The 19,685-nt window shown below is 44.6% G+C and overlaps 1 protein-coding gene across 2 annotated transcripts in view; it reads right to left on the minus strand.

Annotated features, from left to right (window-relative positions):
- Positions 1-602: 602 nt before the first annotated feature.
- eif3g (eukaryotic translation initiation factor 3, subunit G) overlaps positions 603-19,685 on the minus strand; it is a 31,653-nt gene continuing 12,570 nt past the window's right edge. For both annotated transcript variants that reach the window (XM_072248552.1, XM_072248551.1), the window contains 8 exons: positions 16,039-16,127; positions 14,012-14,071; positions 13,379-13,483; positions 10,147-10,333; positions 1,754-1,861; positions 1,347-1,483; positions 1,133-1,239; positions 603-728 (listed from right to left, as the gene is read on the minus strand). In XM_072248552.1, coding sequence (XP_072104653.1) covers positions 713-728; positions 1,133-1,239; positions 1,347-1,483; positions 1,754-1,861; positions 10,147-10,333; positions 13,379-13,483; positions 14,012-14,071; positions 16,039-16,127 — 809 coding nt within the window. In that variant the 3' untranslated portion in view covers positions 603-712. The remainder of the gene's footprint in view (positions 729-1,132; positions 1,240-1,346; positions 1,484-1,753; positions 1,862-10,146; positions 10,334-13,378; positions 13,484-14,011; positions 14,072-16,038; positions 16,128-19,685) is intronic.

The following is a 19,685-nucleotide window of genomic DNA, read 5'->3' on the forward strand; positions in this document are numbered from 1 at the left end:
TTAAATGGCACTTTAGTATCTGCAATTTGACTGCTTCTAACTTCTACTGCTAAAGGCTAAAAATTGTAGTGTCTTTTGAACACTGTCTTGTGACAACAAAATTAGGAATCTAGGAGCTGAACGTAGACTTAAAGAAATAAGCATCCAAGATTCTGAACTGTAAAATAAGGGACTGAAATACTCAGGTCACACAGTACCTGAGGACTGACTCCTTACACCATCCAATGAAAAATCCTCATTAATTTTGCATTCAGTCACGCTTAGTGCAAAAAAACTACTTGTAATACAAATTCAGAAGCCATCGGGTTTAGGCTGACTCCCTTGTAGGCAATCTCACCACTCCATTTCCACTGCACCAAAAAAAATAAGATGAAGGAACGTAGTGGGTGGAAATTAGGGAAAAGAGTAGAATCACTTACTCCTTTTATTTTTGCTACTTACCTACAAAGGTAGTTTTACAGTAGCATTAAACTACTGGTACAGGGGTCAGTTAGTGCATAAACAAGGCAGTAGAACAACCTGTTGTGACGCTAATCTGCAATGCTGGAATGAATTTCGGTGAGAAGTCGTTTGAGTATGAAGAACAACTTGACACTCCAGGATTCATTTTCAGTGACTTGCATCAGGCATAGTAAATGTCTGATCCAGATACTTTATTTGATGTTAATAACCGACTCGAGTTTGAAATTGATTTGCTCAGCTGACATGACCTTTAGTTGTTTGATGGCCTAAAAAAAACAGAAAGCTTGTATAAGTCAAAATGATAAAAAACCTTCCTAGGATTCTTAAACTGGTCAGAACAATCCCCAAGTATAGAAGGAAAAGCATAAGAAAATAACCAAACAGTGTTTGCGCTTTTTTTTGTTAACTGGTATTGAATGCTACAATTAATTTTAAACTATTTCCATATCTATTATTCCACCTTGTGTGAATTGCCAAAGATTTCCACATGGTGGTCAATGGGTTTATGTGCTATTAATAAATCATCTGATGTGTCCTACTGGGTCTCATTATACGAAGTTGCACATATTTGTACATGGACGATTGACCTCCAACAAAGACTGAAGTCTGACCAGTCACCAGCAGCAACTGCCAGGAGACCTTTGTAGCAAAGCAAATTATAAACACTTACTTGGCCCATTCCACGTTCAGGATTAAATGATCATAACCAAATCCAGACACGCCAGCAATGGCTCTGGCAGCATCTTCACGCCGATGGAAACTGATGAAGGCAAAACCCTGAAGATGGGGGAGGGAAAAAAACAAATCGCTCTGAATACAAACCAGCACTTCAAACCTCAAGGCGAACACAAGGCTAACCCAAGTGAAGACATTAGCAGCATTACCTTGGATTGACCCGTGTTCTTATCCTTAGCCAGGTAGATCCTAGAAATGGAACCAAAAGGTCTGAAGAGTTCCTGCAGGTCAGTCTCTCGTGTGTCCTCTGAGAGGTTGGTGACACGGATTGTGGCATTGTCATCCGCTGGGGAACAAGACAGCAGTGTCAGAACTACACCCAAAAGTCTCTGGGAGTCAGACTCGGGTTAAAGAAAATCGAACTTGCTCACCCTCCTGATTTATTGCATGGCATGGGTGAGCCAAGGGCTTTTCAGTGGACAAAGCTCACCATGTCAGGGGTCTCAATGTTCTCTGTGATATGGGGCAGCATGGGGTAAACATAGCAAATCTTGTGGGTGTGTAATATTTGAAACACAGTGCAATGTTTTAACCCCGTCCGACAGAGCTCTCTCACCTCTGCGGTTTGTCTGCATGGACTCTCCCCGTCGATTGGCTCCATCTCGTAGACTGGGTGGCACATACTTCCCAGTTTTACTCTGTGCTGGTTGGACTGGTTCAGGATCTGGAGACAAGGAACAAAACTTTAAAAAGACTCACAGAGACCACTAGCTTTATCACAGGAAACTGTCTTGAAGCGGTTGGGGCACACACCTCAATGTGTTGGGAGGTTCAGGATTCAAGTTACATTCCTGAGCACAGAAACCCAGGCTGAGGGAACTGGGGGAGCGCTGCACTCCAGAAGGTGCCGCCTCATGTGCAAGAGGTTAAGACACTTACAACAAACATCGTCAAGCACTTCCATCATCCAAGTTATGTTCTCGTTATAACCATCAGGAAGAAGCTACAAGAGCCTGAAGTCCCACATCATCAGGTTCAAGAACTGTTATTACCCTACAACCAGCAAGCTCCTGAACCAGTGTGGACCAGTTCACTCACCTCACAACTTCACAAGCTAGAGACTCACTTTCGAGCATTCTTCAACTCAACATTATTTACTTTTAACTAATAAGTACTTTTTTTCAAATTCTATTGAATTTCTATATCTTACTGTAAAATTTAATCGCAAGGTGTACATATATGGGGACATGTACATACTTTGAAATAAATTGCTTTGAACTCAGCCCTTCTAAGTACGATCGTGCTTGATCTGCTGTCCACTCCTTCTCAGTGCCAGTTCTCCATAATCTTCAATTCATCAACCTTTCAAAAGTTTATCCACCTCAGTAAAACCATCCAGTGATCTAGACTTTCGAGGTACAGAATTCCGGAGATTCACTGCCCTCTGCAAGAAAACACTTTATCTAGCAATTATACCTCCTTATTTGGACCTGATGAAAACATCTTAATGTCCACCCTGTCTTGCTCTCTTATTTATTTAGCAATACAGCATGAAAATGGCCCCACTGGCCCTCTGAGCCACGCTGCCCAGCAACATCAATCGACCTTAACTTACTCATGGGAAAATTTACAATGACCAATTAACCTATGTCTGTGGATGGGGATGAAACCAGAGCACCCAGGAAAAACATACAGAGAATCCTTACAGGCGGCATCGGAACTGAACTCCGCTCAGAGTTGTAACAGCGTCACACTAACTGCTACGCTTCCTACTATGGAGCGTTTCCATGGGATCCTCACTTGTTCAAAACGTGACAGGCATGAATCTAATGTCTTTACCTGACTATGATAGGGCAACTATTGAAACCTGCAGTACTGTACAGGCCCTTCAGCCCACAATGTTGTGCCAACCCTGTAACTTACTCTAGAAACGGCCTAGAATTTCCTTACTGCACAGCCTTCTATTTTCCAAGCTCCATGTACCTATCTAATAGTCTCTTAAAATACCCTATTGTATCCACCTCCACCACCTTCACTGGCAGTGTATTCCACACACCCACCATTCTGTGTGTGAAAAACTTAACCTCTGACATCCCCCTTGTACCTACTTCCAAGCACCTTAAAACTATACCCCCATGTGTTAGCCAGTTCAGCACTGGGAAAAAGCCTCTGGCTATCCACACAATCAATGCCTCTCATTGTCTTGTACAGCTCTATCAGGTCACCTCTCATCCTCCGTCGCTCCAAGGAGAAAAGGCCGAGTTCACTCAACCTATTCTTATAAGGCATGCTTTCTAATCCAGGCAACATCCTTGTAAATCTCCTCTGCACTCTCTCTGTAATATCCACATCCTTCCTGTAACGAGTTGACCAGAATTGAACACAGTACTCCAAATGGGGTCTAACATAGCTGTAACATTACCTCTTGAACTCAATCCCACGGTTGATGAAGGCCTACACACCATAAGCCTTCTTAACAACACTGTGGACATGAACTCCAAGATCTCGCTGATCCTCCATACTGCCAAGAGTCTTAATGAATATTATAACCATATAACAATTACAGCACGGAAACAGGCCATCTCTGCCCTTCTAGTCCGTGCCGAACTCTTACTCTCACCTAGTCCCAGCTACAAAATATGGTAGATGGGACTAGGTGAGAGTAAGAGTTCATATAGTGAGAGTAAGTGGTTCATATCAGTAGGTCAAATTTGTCTTCAAATTTGACCTACCGATATGAACCACTTTGCACTTATTTGGGCTGAACTCCATCTGCCACTTCTCAGCCCTGCTCTGCATCCTATCAATGTTGCGCTGTAACCTCTGACAAACGTCCAGACTATCCACAACACCCACAACTTTTGTGTCATCATCCTGAGATACTAAGTGAACCTCTTTTAGACTGCCTCCAATGCTAGTTTGTTCTTTGAGGAAGGGAACTAAAACTGCACAGTACTCCAGGTGTGGCCCAACCAACACCCTGTACAATTTTAACAGTCTTTCTGTTAGGAAACTCCAAATGCCTTACAGTAAATGCCATTTGACCTATTACTGCACCTGTCTGCAAATTTCATGCACGAGAATGTCTTGACCCCTGTACATCCCATTCCTTAGAAATCTCTCAGCACTCAGATAATTGACTGCCTTTCCACTTTCTTTCCCAAACTGCATGACCATATACCTAAATCCCATTTGCTCTCATATGGGCACAGAAATATTCATGGCATTAGTATGAAGGCAAGTTGAGGGGTGGGGTCCTCTTCCTGACAAAAATGTATCCCTCAGTCACCTCACAGCTACTCTAGCAAAAGGAATAAAAGTTCAATGTGCACCATGGGGCACTGCTACCATCTCTTGGTTGCTGGTAGTACTGCACCGAATGCTGCAGGGAAAGCTTTCCTGTGACTGACAGGTCCAGAGATGTTATGGGAATGTAAGTCAACTCTGGGCTCACAGACTGAGAACAGTAGGAAAGCATATGAAATGACATGGACTTAAACACAGTGGATTATGCTCAGAACGAGGGATTTAGCTGTCAGTGATGAAGCTGGGAATATGGTCAAACAAAGGTGATGATTTAATTCCCCTGGAGACAAATAGAGGAAGTTGGCCAAGGTCTCCAAGGACAATGATTTGTCCAGCAAAGCCTCCTTTGCCTAAAACCCAAAAATGGAAGAACACCCTGTTGTGTCACCAAGGAACCAACTATAGTATGAGAGTAAACTCGAGAGAACTAAATCACCCATCAACGTAATTGATGTTGTGATGTAGTTACAGAAGGAGAAAATCTTCATACTCATCCGCAGAATCTAGGCATCAGTGAAACCTGACTGATCAGATAACAGGAAAGCAGCTGGCAGAGCTAGAGCCACTGCATCTCACCGCCAGAGACCCAGGTTCAATGCTCATCTCCAACCTGGAGTCTCAACATTCCTGTAACCCGTTAGGTTTCCCTTGGGTGCTCAGTGTCCTCCCACATCCCACTGACACGGTAACAGGCTGCTGAAAACTGCTCCTAGAGTGCAGATGAATAGCAAAATATGGGTGAGCTGCTGAGTCAGTGGCACAATGAAACTAGGTATGCTATCTATCCAGCATAAATGGATCGATGATGGGACAGTACCGACTCAGGGCTAAAGGGCCTGCTTCTATGAAACTAGAAGCAAGAAGGCTGCGAGTGGAACGTCTGAAAGGATTTTTGGAGAGAAGGCGTTTTACCACTCTGGGTAAAGAGAGGCAAGACTGCACAGAGGCATGACATCAGCCAGTAGAGAGCGGGAAGCAGAGTGAGAGGACTTTGGCTCAAATGGGGCTTTGGTGCAGAAGGGTCAAGGCGAAGAACTGATTCACAGATAACAGCCTTCGACTTCCCCAGCAGGCTCTTCCCTTTCCCCTGTGGTCCTCTTCTGCTAACATCCGACACGGCAAGTGAGCTTAGACCCGTGCCATGTTCCTCCTGCGACATGTGGGAACTCAGGGAGGCTGACAGTGTCCCTGAAGACTACGTGTGCAGGAAGTGTGTCCAGATGCAGCTCCTGATAGACCGCATGGCGGCACTGGAGCTGCGCATGGACTCACTTTGGAGCATCAGAGATGCTGAGAATGTTGTAGATAGCACATTTAGTGAGTTGGTCACACCGCAGTTTAAGGATCTAAGGGAAGATAAGGAATGGGTGACCAACCGGAAGAGTAGTAGTAGGATAGTGCAGGAGTCTCCTGCGGTCGGTCGATGGCTCATCAGGTGAGGGCAGCAGTAGCCAGGATCATGGCACCGTGGGTGGCTCTGCTCCACAAGAGGGCAAGAAAAAGAGTGGCGGAGCTGTTGTGGTAGGGGATTCCATGGTAAGGGGAATAGAGAGGGGCTTCTGTGGCTGCAAACGGGACTCCCGTATGGTGTGTTGCCTCCCGGGTGCAAGGGTCAGAGATGTCTCGGAGAGGCTGTAGGGCATTCTGAAAGGGGAGGGTGAGCAGCCAGCTGTCGTGGTGCATGTAGGTACTAACAATATAGGAAGAAAGCTGGATGAGGCCCTACAAGCTGAATTTAGGGAGCCAGGAGATAAATTAAAGAGTAGGACCTCAAAGGTAATAATCTCAGGATTATTACCGGTGCCACGTGCTAGCCAGAGTTGGAATAGCAGGATAGCTAGAATGAATATGTGGCTTGAGTGGTGGTGCAGGAGGGAGGGTTTCAGATTCTTGGGGCATTGGAACCGCTTCTGGGGTAGGTGGGACCAGTACCAGCCGGACAGTCTACATCTGGGCAGGGCTGGGATCAATGTCCTAGGGAGATTGTTGTTAGTGCTGTTGGGGAGTTTTAAGCTAATATGGCAGGGGGATGGGAACCCACACAGAGAAGAAGGATGAAGTGATGCAGAGACCAAAGCTAGAGTTAGTGAAGAAAAAAGTAAGAGTAGAGTGCATAAAAGTAAAAAGCAAAAATCGCATAGGTCACTAGATTCTAAAAGGACAAGAGCACTTTATCTAAACGCCCATAGTATTAGAAACAAGGTTAGTGAACTTGTAGCACAGATCAGTACCAAGGCATATGATTTAGTGGCCATTACAGAAACCTGGTTGCAAGGTGGAGATGACTGGGAATTAAATATCCAAGGGTATCAGGTAATACGGAAATATAGGCCGGAAGGCAGAGGAGGTGGGGTGGTGCTCTTGATTAGGGATGAGATCAGGACGATTGTGAGAGACGATATAAGATCTACGGAGCAGAATGTTGAGTCCATCTGGGTAGAGATTAAGAATAGTAAGGGGAAAAATCACTGGTGGGAGTGGTCTATAGGCCACCTAATAAAAATACTGCAGTGGCAGAGGCGATTAACCAGGAAATAACTGAAGCTTGTAAAGAACAGAATGGCAGTTGTCATGGGAGATTTTAACTTCCACATAGATTGGGTGAATCAGATTGGTCAAGGAAATCTTGAGGACTTCATAGAATGCATCTGTGATAGCTTTCTTGAGCAGCATGTTAGTGAACCTACAAGGGAAAATACTATCTTAGATCTAGTCATGTGCAGTGAGACAGGTAAGATTAACCATCTTATAGTCAGGGATCCTCTTGGAAAGAGTGATCATAGTATGATTGAATTTTGCGTACATATGGAGGATGAAATAGTTGGATCTAAAACTAGTATATTATGCTTGAACAAGGGAGACTACAATGGGAAGAGGAAGGAGTTGGCTAATGTGGATTGGGAGCACAGGCTATTTGGTAGGACAGTTGAGGAACTTCCAAAGAGATTTTTCACAGTGCTCAACAAAAGTATATTCCAGTCAAAAGTACGGACAGTATGTGTGGGGAGAGCCAGCCTTGGATAACTAAGGAAATAAAAGATAGCATCAAATTAAAAGCTCATGTGTACAAGGTTGCAAAGACTGGAGGATTGAGAACAATTTAAAAAGCAACAAAGAACAACTAGACAAGAAATAAGGGAAGATAGAGTATGAAAGTAAATTAGCACAAAATATAAAAACAGAAGTTTTTATAAATATATAAAACGGAAGAGGGTGGCTAAAGTCAGCGTAGGTCCCTTGGAAGACGATAAGGGGAAATTGATATTGGGTGATAAGGAAATGGCTGAGGCATTGAACGACTATTTTGTGTCGGTCTCCACGGTGGAGGACACGTCTAATATGCCAAAGAAGGATGTTATGGACGAAATAGGAGGTGAGGACCTCGATAAAATCAGTGTCACTAAAGAGATAGTGATGAGCAAACTAGGGGGCCTGAAGGTAGATAAGTCCCCTGGTCCTGATGGGATGCATCCCAGGGTGCTGAGGGAATTGGCAGAGGTTATAGTAGACGTGTTGGTAATCATTTATCAAAACTCTCTAGACTCTGGGCAGGTCTCGGTGGACTGGAAAACAGCAAATGTCATGCTACTTTTTTTAAAAAAGGATGTAGGCAAAAGATAGGCAACTATAAGTCAGTTAGCTTAACATCTGTAGTCGGGAAAATGTTTGAAGCCGTCATTAAGGAAGAAATAGCGAAACATTTAGAAAGGAGTGGTTCCATTAGACAGACGCAGCATGGATTCAGAAAGGGCAGGTCCTGTTTGACAAACTTACTTACTGGAGTTCTTTGAGGACATAATGAGTGCATTGGATAGAGGGGAACAGGTGGATGTCATATACTTGACTTCCCAGAAGGCATTCGATAACGTGCCACACAAGAGACTTATAAATAAGATACAGATGCATGGAGTCCGAGGAAGTGTATTGGCATGGATAGTGGACTGGTTAACCAATAGAAGTGTTTCTCCGGTTGGCAGTCTGTGGTGAGTGGGGTGCTACAGGGGTCGGTGCTGGGCCCGCAGCTGTTTACCATTTACATTGATGATTTGGAAGAGGGGACTGAGTGTAGCGTAGCAAAATTTGCTGATGACACTAAACTGAATGGAAAAGCAAATTGTAGAGAAGATGTGGAGAGTCTGCAGAGGGCTATAGATAGGTTAAGTGAGTGGGCAAAGGTCTGGCAGATGGAATACAACATTGGTAAATGCGAGATCATCCACTTTGGAAGGAATAATAGAAGAGCAGATTATAATTTAATTGGTGAAAGATTGCAGCATGCTGTTGTGCAGAGGGACTTGGGAGTGCTTGTTCATGAATCACAGAAAGTTGGCTTGCAGGTACAACAGGTTATTAAGAAGGCAAACGGAATGTTGGCCTTTATTGCTAGAGGGATTGAATTCAAGAGTAGGGAGGTCATGCTGCAACTATACAGGGTACTGGTGAGGCCGCATCTGGAGTACTGTGTGCAGTTCTGGTCTCCATACTTGAGGAAGGATATATTGGCTTTGGAGACGGTGCAGAGGAGGTTCACCAGGTTGATTGCAAGGATGAAGGGGGTAACCTATGAGGAGCGATTGAGTCGTCTGGGACTATACTCTCTGAAATTTAGAAGAATGAGAGGGGATCTTATAGAAACATACAATATTTTGAAGGGGATAGAAATGATAGAAGTAGGAAAATTGCTTCCATTGCTAAGTGAGACTAGAACTAGGGGGCATTGCCTCAAGATTCAGGGAAGAAGATTTAGGACGGAGATGAGGAGAAACTGTTTTTCCCAGAGAGTGGTGAATCTCTGCCCGTGGAAGCAGTTGAGGCTTCTTCACTAAATATATTTAAGATACAGTTAGATAGATTTTTACATAGTAGGGGAATTAAGGGTTATGGGGAAAAGGCAGGTAGATGGAGCTGAGTTTACGGACAGATCAGCCATGTTCTTACTGAATGGCGGGGCAGGCTCGATGAGCCAGATGGCCTACTCCTGCTCCTACTTCTTACATTAGAAGTCTGCTGTCACAAATAGGTCAGCAGATTTTTTTCCTTACTGGACATTAATAATCTAGATCATTTTTTATTAATGATAGAGTAGACTATTTATTTAAATGGTGAGAAAATCTGAGATGCAAAGGAACTTGGGAATCCTCACTAAAGGTTAAATTGCAGGCTGAGTCAGTGGTGAGGAAGGCAAATGCAATGTTAGCATTCATTTTGAGAGGACTAAACATAAAAGCAAAGATGTCACATTGAGGCTTTATAAAAAACTGGTGAGACCTCACTTGGAGAATTGTGATCAGATTTGGGCTCCTTATCTAAGAAAGGATGTGCTGACATTAGAGAGGGTTCAAAGGAAGTTCACAAAAGTGATTCTGTGATTAAAAGGCTTGTCATATAAAGATGGCTCTGGGCCTGCATTCACGGGAATTCAGAAGAATGAGGGGTGACCTAATTGAAACTTATCGAATGCTCAAAGGCCTTGATAGATACAGTGGATGTGGAGACAATGCTTCCCATGACCAGAGGACACAGCCTCAGAATAGAGAGGCCTCCTTTAGAATGGAGATGAGAAGGAGTTTTCTTAGCCAAAGAGTGGTGAATCTGTGGGATTTGTTGCCACAAACGGCTGTGGTTGCCAAGGTGGGGATGGTCAGGTCTCAGGATATTTAGTACAGCTCCCTGCATGTGATGTGCACACAAGAGCCACAGTACCTGAACCCTTTTCCTTCTCGGCTGTTGTAAGGCCCAGCTGCTCAGCCAGCTCCTTCTGCATGGGTCCCAGGGTGTCTTTATACGGACAGCGTGTGGTCCAGTGGTCGCCTTTACAGATTCGGCACGACACGATCTTCTGGCCTTTGAGTTTGGCCATTGGGTCATCCTCCTCTGTGTTATTTAGGTCCTATAGAGAGGTTTCAAAGGGTCAGTTGATCGATCAGAGGTACCCCAGCACTGACAGAATCAAACCCTCAATTAGACAGAGCCTGAGAAAACCACTCCACAAATTTGAAATTATCAGCTTCACCTGTAACTTATTTCCTGGAACAAGAGACCACACAGTCATCTTACCCCAGAGTCTGTCCTATGACCGTGAGCCGACATCGTTCATCTTCACCTCAAATCACCCACGGCGGTGCCCCATGTACCACATGACATACCGCCACACCGGACGGACATCCTCTCCCAATGACTATGCTTCTGGAGGATGTTTGAAGCTTAATGTAATCCCTACACTATCACCAGCTCCCAGTTATGTAACACCCTGGGAAAGATTTCACTGCTAAAGTAATGGTCTTTCTGCAGAAGCAGTGCTTGGGTTATAGTTAGAGATTAGGAGTGCCATTCAATGAGGGGAGAGTGTTTTTGTGTTGTGTGCCTGACACCGGTGCGAGCTGGGTCCTTTTTGTTTGGTGGGAGACACTGGGGAGAACCGGTTGTAGGATACGACCTGGTGGGAGACCAGTCTGAGATGGATTGTGAGCGATGTTCGGAGGGTGGTGGGTGCTTTCACGTTGACCGAGGGCCCAGCGCGTGAGTGATAGAGAAGTTCAAGCTGAGATCCAACTTGTGCACATTTGACTGTTTAATTATAACGGGCCCTTTGTGTTTTTTTCCTTCTTTTCTTTACTAATCCTTTAGTTAAGTAAGAGTCATAAATATAATTCCTTTAATCGTACGCAGTGTGCTGTCTGTTATTTCTTGGCACTGAATTGGCACAGCATCCACATAAACCGGGGTTTTGGGTGGGAGAGCTGTCGCAGTCTCACAGGTTCGGCAGGACCAGAGTGTGTATTCCCTAGACTTAAACAGCCAGGGAAACCAGGTGGTTTCACATAAAGCCTTGACTTTAAGAGTGCATTTATTTCCAAATTCCTCTGACCTCGTTCCTTCTCTACAATCAGTCCTCAACCCCTGAAGAGCACTCTACTCCTCAAATTAATTCTGCTGCTGCTGAGCCCCTCTCAGCCCCTTCTCAACCCTTTCCCTGCTCCTTAAAACAGAGAGACAGATGCTGAAACCTGGAGAACTTGTATCTGGTCTGTTTGTGCGATTTGTTTTGTTTTGGCACATGGGGGTTGGGAGGGGTTTGATATTTTCCTGTAAACAGGTTCCACAGTTTTCTGTTTCATGGCGTCTGTGGGTAAGAATCTCAGGGTTGTATACTGTATTCACTTTGATAATAAATGTAAATTCAATCTTTGAAAATGTAGGGTTCCAACCCCAAACATCAACAATTCCTCCCCGCACCCCTTATCCCACAGATACAGCTCAACCACTGAGTTCACTGGGGGATTATTTATTTTTTCCTCCTTAAGCCCTACCTCCCTGACCAAACTCTGGCCACCCAGCCCAATAGCTCCATGCTGCAGTTTCTGCATTCACTGATGCTACTCCTGTGAATCAGCCTGGGGTATTAAACTCCTGAATGCATGTTGTTGTTATTGGAACTGAAATTGGTTTTATTGTCACATGTACCGGGGTACTCTGAAGTTTGCCGTGCATACTGTTCACACAGATCAAATCATTACACAAGCGCACTGAGGTAGTACAAGGTAAAACACTAACAGAATAAAGTCCAACAGCTCCAGAGGAAGCGCAGTGCAGGGAGAAGATGCAAGACCATAACGGGGTAGGTAATAAGATCAATAGACAATGGGGTACATTTCAATAGTTTTATAACAGCAGGATAGAACTGTCCTTGATCTTGTTGGAATGTGCATTCAGACTTTTGTATTTTCTGCCCAAAGGAAGAGGAAAGAAGAGAGAGTGTCCGGGTGAGTGGGGTCTTTAACTATGCTGGCTACTTCCTACAGATGCTTGAGTCTTTTGAACCAACACACTGAAGGGAGCAGCACAGAGATGATACGTTGTCGGTGGGCATTTACAGCCCATCACAGGAGGTCAGGTCGGACACAGGAAATGCTGCCCACAGAAGAAGTGCTTTGCTGCAATGTCACCTCTCAGCTGCAGGCTGCATCCACAGCAGGGCAAGGACGAGCTTCATAAGACACTGGTCAGACCACATCTGGAGAGCAGCTTTGAGCCACGTGCCAAAGAAAAGGCGTGCTGGCATTGGACAGGGTTCCAGAGGAGGTTTATGAGAATGATCCCAGGGATGAAAGAGTTTATTTACGAGGAGTGTTTGATGGCTCTCAGTCTGTACTCACTGAAGTTTAGAAGAATGGGGGGGGGGGGGAATCGCATTGAAACTTGTCGAATACTGAAAGGCCTCGAGAGACTGGAGATGGAGAGGATGTTTTCTACAGTGGGGATGTCTCCGACTAGAGGGCACAGCCTCATAACAGGAGGAGGCCCATTCAAGATAGAGATTAGCCAGAGGATGGTGAATCTGTGCAATTCGTTGCCACAGACGGCTGTGGAGGTCATGTCTTAGGGTATATTTAAAGTGGATGTTAATAGGTTCGTCATTAATAAGTGATTCAAAGGCTACAGGGACAAGGCACAGAATGGGAAAATAAACCAGCCACGATGGAATGGTAGAGAGATTTGATGGTCCGAATGGCCTAATTCCATTCCTATGTATTATGGTATTGAAGAGGGTGCAGAGGTTTACCAGAAATAATCCCAGTAATGGGACTAAAGTGATGAGGGGAACACTGGATATTCTGCTTTAGAAATAAGACTGGGGTGGGGGGGGGGAGGGGGAGATTGAATACATACAAAAATTGTTTACAAATTTGATAAGAAAATCTAAAGGGTTAAGAAGCTGGATTTTAGGTTTTGGTCAAAAGAACCATGGGGAATATGAAGGAAATGTTTCAACACTGTGAATTGTGATTTAGGACACTACCTGAAAACACCTCATGTAAGAATAGGTTTTCTACAGGCTAATACACAAAGATTAGCTAAGTAGCCTTAAGCTCTGGCAAGTAATCACTGGTCTTTAACTTGCCAAGTACTAGTCACACGATACTTCCTGTCTCACCTCTTTGTTGGTGATGAAGGTCATATACACGTCATCACTGACCGTTGTTGTGGCAACGTTAGGACCAGGTGGGTCATACTCCGACGTTCCAAATTTCTTCCAGTTCTGCAAACAGATAAAAGCCAGTCTGAGTTTGAGTGCGATTGGACACACCCTTCTCCTGCAGTGAGAGTCATGGCTCACTCGACCACACTCTCAGAGTCCAAGTCCCACTCCCAAAGCTTCAGCACAAAGACTCTCGGACAGCTGGAGGGCTGGAGAAAATCAGAAACACGAGGCGTGGAAGGATTTAAAACAATGATGCTAATGTTAAGAGTGCTGATTAACCAGAAGCCAGTATGCATTGCCAAGCAGAGGGTGGATCCTGGTGCTCATTAGTGCACAGCAGAATTTCAGGGGACCTCAGAGAGAAGTGAGGGAAGACAGCAGGAATAACTCGTCCAGGAGTTACAGAAGTATGGGTGTGAATGCATACAAAGGAAAAGTGTGTATATAAACACGCACACAAAATAACTTTATCTGTTCTCGTCAAGCAAACCCTTTAACAACAGCTCACTGCAAAGAACACAAATTTTAAAACTCCTTGTTTAATGCAATTATTCTGCAAGGATGTTGGCTCAAAAAGATACTCACTTTTCTCCTGGCCACAGCTTTGGAAGCCTTCCTGGTTTCAATTCGGAATGTACGGATAATCTGCAGAAAGATCAAAATTTGTCTTTTTCAACAAACCATTTTATTTCACTTGAGTAAGCACGTTGAATCCTAACTTCTGTTGCTGTCGGTGAGGAGTTTCCACATTCTCCCTGTGACCAGGTGAGTTTTCCCCAACATCCCAAAGAACCAGGGTTGGTAGGTTAACTGCCTGCTGAAAGCTGTCTCTAGTATGTAGGTGAGTGGCGGGGGGTGGAATTTAATGACAGCGTGGGGAGGATGAAGACTGAGATTAATGCAGGATTGGTGTAAATGAGTGTTTGACAGCTGGCACACACTCAGTGGGCTGAAGGGCCTGCATATGCATTAAATAGTCCAAGAGGGGCCGAACAAACAGGACAGAGAAAAAAACAGATCCGTGGAAGAGCGGTGGGAGGACCAGTTTAGACAAACAATCTATACAGCAAGATCTACAGAAGAATGGGTGCTCTCTATCCAGACTCACTGCTTTCTGCAATCAGCAAGCAGGGAAATGGACAGCCAGCCAGCCTATTACTGGAACTGTTGTCGGATGGAGGAGAAGATGGCGATGCGACACATCGCGCACGGCCTCTCCAGTGATGAATATCCGTCAAGTAGGAGGCTGTGCACAATTCTGATTTGATGGAGGCAGACGTGAGAGTACGGAGGAACATCTGGTGAAACTTCTGAATTGCCTGCTTCGCTGCCGCTGCTACTGTGTGATCCGAAATCTGCAGACAGGAAGGCCCCAAATCCTCGGCTTTGCCTGTTGTTTGGCGGCCAGGGCCGGGGTCAAAGCGCTCGGTAGAGATGGTGCTCAGTGCTTGGTGTCGGAGGGCTGGTTGGAGGCTCGGAGTTTTCGGATGGACTCAGAGTCGGACTGTGGTGGGATGCTTCCAGGATGCTGCATCAGCAAGTTTGCGGCGCTGGAAGCTCATGGCAGGGAGAGTTTCTCCCTTCTACCGTCTGCGTGAGATGTTGGGGCTATCGGGACTTCGAGACTTTTTTTTTACCATGCCCATGGTCTGCTCTTATCAAATTATAGTATTGCTTTGCACTGTTGTAACTATATGTTATAATTATGTGGTTTTTGTCAGTTTTAGTCTTGGTCTGTCTTGTGTTTCTGTGATATCACACCGGACGAACATTGTATCATTTTTTTAATGCATGCATTTGTAAATGACAATAAACGAGGACTGAGTGTCCTCATAATCTAATCTAATCTAAACCCAGGGGTACGATCACAGGAGTAAACCCTGGAGACTAACAGGACAGAGCTATATCAACAGCTGAACAGAGATCAACTCTCCTAAGTGTGGTGGAAGCAAAAGCCCAGCAGAATGACAGGCCTATCACTGAGGAACTGTCTGAGCTGCTGTTAGATAGGATTTTGCTATGTTATACCTTATACACAGTATTACTCTGCAGCCAAAAGGGTATCCTACCCATGTACCTGAATCCAAGTCAATAGAGACACACAATTTCTGCTTCTCCACTGACGGGAAGGAACAGTTTAAGAAAATTAATTCTCAAAGTGTGATCTTTGCCTGCATTTCCTATCAATATTAACACCAAGAAAATAGTGGTAAGCCTCACGGGCCATTCTGGTGCGGAATGACTGCAGGATTCCTTCTCCTACGGGCACGGGCACTGGTCAAGCAGCTTCAACACAAAACCCGAGGTTTCATGGTTTGACAACACCGACTGAAAGGCAAGTCTGATTTCAAGTTACGGGTCCAGCCAGTACAATGGGAGAAAATTACGAACCGTTTCCAGGTGTAAGTAAAAGATTTAAACAACTGCCTTCCTTCTGTCAGACATATTGCAAAACAGGAGTGTGGCAGATGATTTGCACGTACGTACAGGAGTTAGTCTCAACCTGGAGCCCCCTTAGTCTGATCACAATGCCAACCGGTTAATGAACGTACAAAGGGCAAGTTAAAGGGAGGTTTTCCTGGACTCGATCTCCAAGGCAGGAGGAACCTCACCTTAAATTTCTTCCCGTCCTCATCAATTTTGTACTCGATGACAGTTTTAATATTTCCTTTGATCAATTCCTTGGGTGAAGGCAGAGGACCTAAAGATTGAGAAAAGATCAAAATTAACAAAACCATATTGTTGCACTGCTGTGAAGAGATTAAGGTAAAGCTGGCAGTGTCAAAACAAAGAGGCCTTCTTTATCTCAATTCCATACTCAGCAACTCAGCACATTTACACACAACTCACAAGCCTTTCAACACAAAACATATCCACGCCTTTCTCCAGAGAAACATAAAACTAAACCCCCTTCTGCACTCACCCTTCAGCTCTGTACTGAGCCCAAACTCATTTCACTGCCTCCCTCATATCCAGGTACCAATGCCCAATTAATCCCCGTGCTCCACTCTCTCTCCACTACTATTAATCCTTAACTAACTCTCCCCCCTGCTCCACACTCATTCCACAGCTATGTATCCATCCCAATCTAATCCCACTGCTCCATTTTCTCCCAACAGCACAGTGCCAATCCTAAACTAATCCCACCCTCTGCCCATAGCTTTGTAAAATTACTGAACCAACATCACTGCCCCACTCTCTCCAAAGATATGTACAGTATCTAATTAAACCCACAGTTTTGTATGGATACCCAAGTAATCACACCCTGTTAATTCTTACAGCCCTGTGTACCTCATAGTTCTGTTCCCTCCCATGTCCCTGTACCAACCTAGTGCCCACCTTATTAAATCATTGTTCAGTGTGAATCCTGCCCTTCCCACCTCACCCTGTTTTAATCTCAGACCAGTAACACAGCCCGTGCTTTTCCCTGCCCTGCTTCACCGAAGGTTTGACAGAACCTGCTACAAACACAAACACACACACTTGCTAAGAAAAGCAATGTCTCCTGGTAGTTTTCAGTCTCAGATTCTATCCTTTCCCCAATACTAATCCGGTACTGTTATCCACCCAGAGGTAACTGAGAAACCAGAGTTCAATTTCTAACAAGACACTAGTGGAATTTAAATTTAGTTGGTAATGTTCTATGTCCCAATATAATTGAGAATTAGGAAAAACTCTCTATAAAGATAGCCACAACAGCATCTGGTTCTCTAACATCCTTCGGGGAAGGAAATCGACCATCCTTACCTAGTCTAAACTATACGCAACTCTCAAACACTCCTGACCTGGCACAGCAAGGGATTCAGATTTCTTCTGTGTTCAAACAGAGGAACAACAAATCCAGATCGGTCAACCACAATGCCACATCTGGGACATGGAAAAGTCTTTTCCCCAGCCCAATCAACATTGTGAAGTCGTCCTCACATCCCCGGCACCTAAACCAGGAGAGTTGTCTCCCACATCCAGATATGGATTTGTTCAGAGAATCATACCTTACTGAAAACGTGCCAGCTCCTCCATCACAATCTCTGGGTTAGTCCCAGGTGAAGTCTTCAGAGACTCCGCTCCCCGTGAAATACCACGGCAAGAATTCAAACACAAATAAGAAACCTGATCACAGTGCTCACTGTCCTCCCTCAGCTGATGAAACAGCACTCCTCCATTTTGAACAACAAGCAGAAGCAGCACTGATAACACGGGCATAAAAAGTACTCATGGCGGGGAATTTTACTGTCCATCACCAAGAGTGACTTCTTTTTGTCCCAAGTTGGTCAGGACCCAAACAGCATAGTTACTAGACTGGCTGTGTGTTATGCCAACTGGACCTCACCCTCATCAATCCAGCTGTACCAGGTACAGCAGTGGGAAAGATAATCATTATACAGTCCACGAGGACACAAAGTCCCAACTTCATACTGAGGAAACCCATTGCTGTCATTGTGTTCATTTGATGGCATCAGAGCAGCTCTGAATTGGGCACTTATGAGGCACATTTCTGAACACGGACATAATATTGGTCAAGCCATTTACCATCATTTCAACGGTAAGGGGATCAACCCTGGCTCAGAGTACAGGACAGCTTGCTGGGAGCAACATGACACTCCAGCCTTATGAATATACAATACAGGATTAAGCTCCATAGAGAGAGATAAGCAAACTCATCACCAACGGTGGTGAACGGTACGAGACACTTAAACATCTCACAAGAGGAGGCAACTCCAAGGACACCTCAGAAACACAGGGTTTAGCGTGGGAGGCAAGGCTGAGGCATTTATAACCATGTTCAGGCAGAAGTGTCAAACAGGTAGTCCATCTCAGCTTTCTACCTCAATCAACTTGCAGCCAATTCAAATCACTCCATGTCACAGCAAAAGACAGCTGAGAGTAAAATGGTATACAGGGAAAGAGTGGGTCCCCTCAAGGACACAAGGATAATCTGCATTGGAGTCAGTCAATACGGACGAGTTCCTAAATATATTGTGTATCAGCAAGGGTTAAGACGTGGAAGACGATGCATTCATGGAGGAGTAATGCAATAATCTGATGCAAATCGATATTAGGAAGGAGGAAGTATTAGGTCATGAGACACAAGGTTTGATAAGCTGTGGCCCTGATAGATTTTTGCATTTTCTTCAGCCACAGCTGAGGTGCCAGAAAAACTAAAGGATAGTTAATGTCAGAAAAAACACTGCAGAGACTGGAAATCTGAAACAATACACAAAATGCTAAAGGGACTCCGCAGGTCAGGCACAGCCTATTTAGGGAGATGGCCAGTCCAACGCTCTGCATCGAGACCCTTTGCTGCTGCATGGCGTTCCTTTATTTAAGAAGGGCAGCAGGGTTAAGGCAGGTAACTCACTGGGCAAAATACTAAGGTATAGCATTTATGTACTTGTGGAAAGGAAGGGGCTGATCAGAGATTGTCAGCATGGCTTTGTGCAGGGGAAATCTTGTTTTACTGATTTGGTTCATTTTGTTGAGGAGGAAGATAAGAAGATTAAAGGCGGCAAAGTAGTAGAAGCTGTCCGTATGGACTTTATTAAGGCATTTAACAAGATCCCAACTGGATGGCTGATCCAAAAGGTGTTGGCACTTTGAAATTTTCTCCCAACAAATGCAAGGAGACGGATTTATTTTAAAGAGAGAGGAAGGAGTTTTAAATGAGATTTAGAACACAGAATATGAACTGTACAGCATAGGAAGATGCCCTATGGCCCACAATGTTGTAACGAACCAGCTAAGAAGTAATCTCTCCTACCTACAATGTCCACTTCTCCATCTCCTTTACATCCATGTGCCTTTCTAAATATCTCTTAAAAGCCTCTAACGTGTTTGCCTCTACCACCATACCGGACAGCACATCCCAGGCATCCACCACACACATCTCCTTTGTACCCACCCTCTCTCACTTTCAATGCATGCCCTCTGGTATTAGACATTTCACCCCTGGGAAACAGATACTCACTGTCCACTCTATTTATGCCTCTTGAAGGAAAGTTTTTTTTTAAAACAGAGTGAGTAATAGCTTGAGTTCACTGCCAGAGGTAGTAGTGGAATCAAATATAATCTCTATATTAAAGACACATCTAAACAGGTACTAATAGTCAAGGAACAGAACACCATGTGCTGGCACCTGGAATTAGATTGACAGGCAATAAAGCTGACATGGAGATGGCGGGTTGAAGGAATGTTTCTGTCCCATACAACTCTGGGTGCTGGATGTAGCAAAGACCATGGAACCAGATAACATTCTGGCTTC

Source organism: Mobula birostris, chromosome 32, assembly GCF_030028105.1.
Source record: "Mobula birostris isolate sMobBir1 chromosome 32, sMobBir1.hap1, whole genome shotgun sequence".
Lineage (NCBI taxonomy): Eukaryota > Metazoa > Chordata > Chondrichthyes > Myliobatiformes > Myliobatidae > Mobula > Mobula birostris.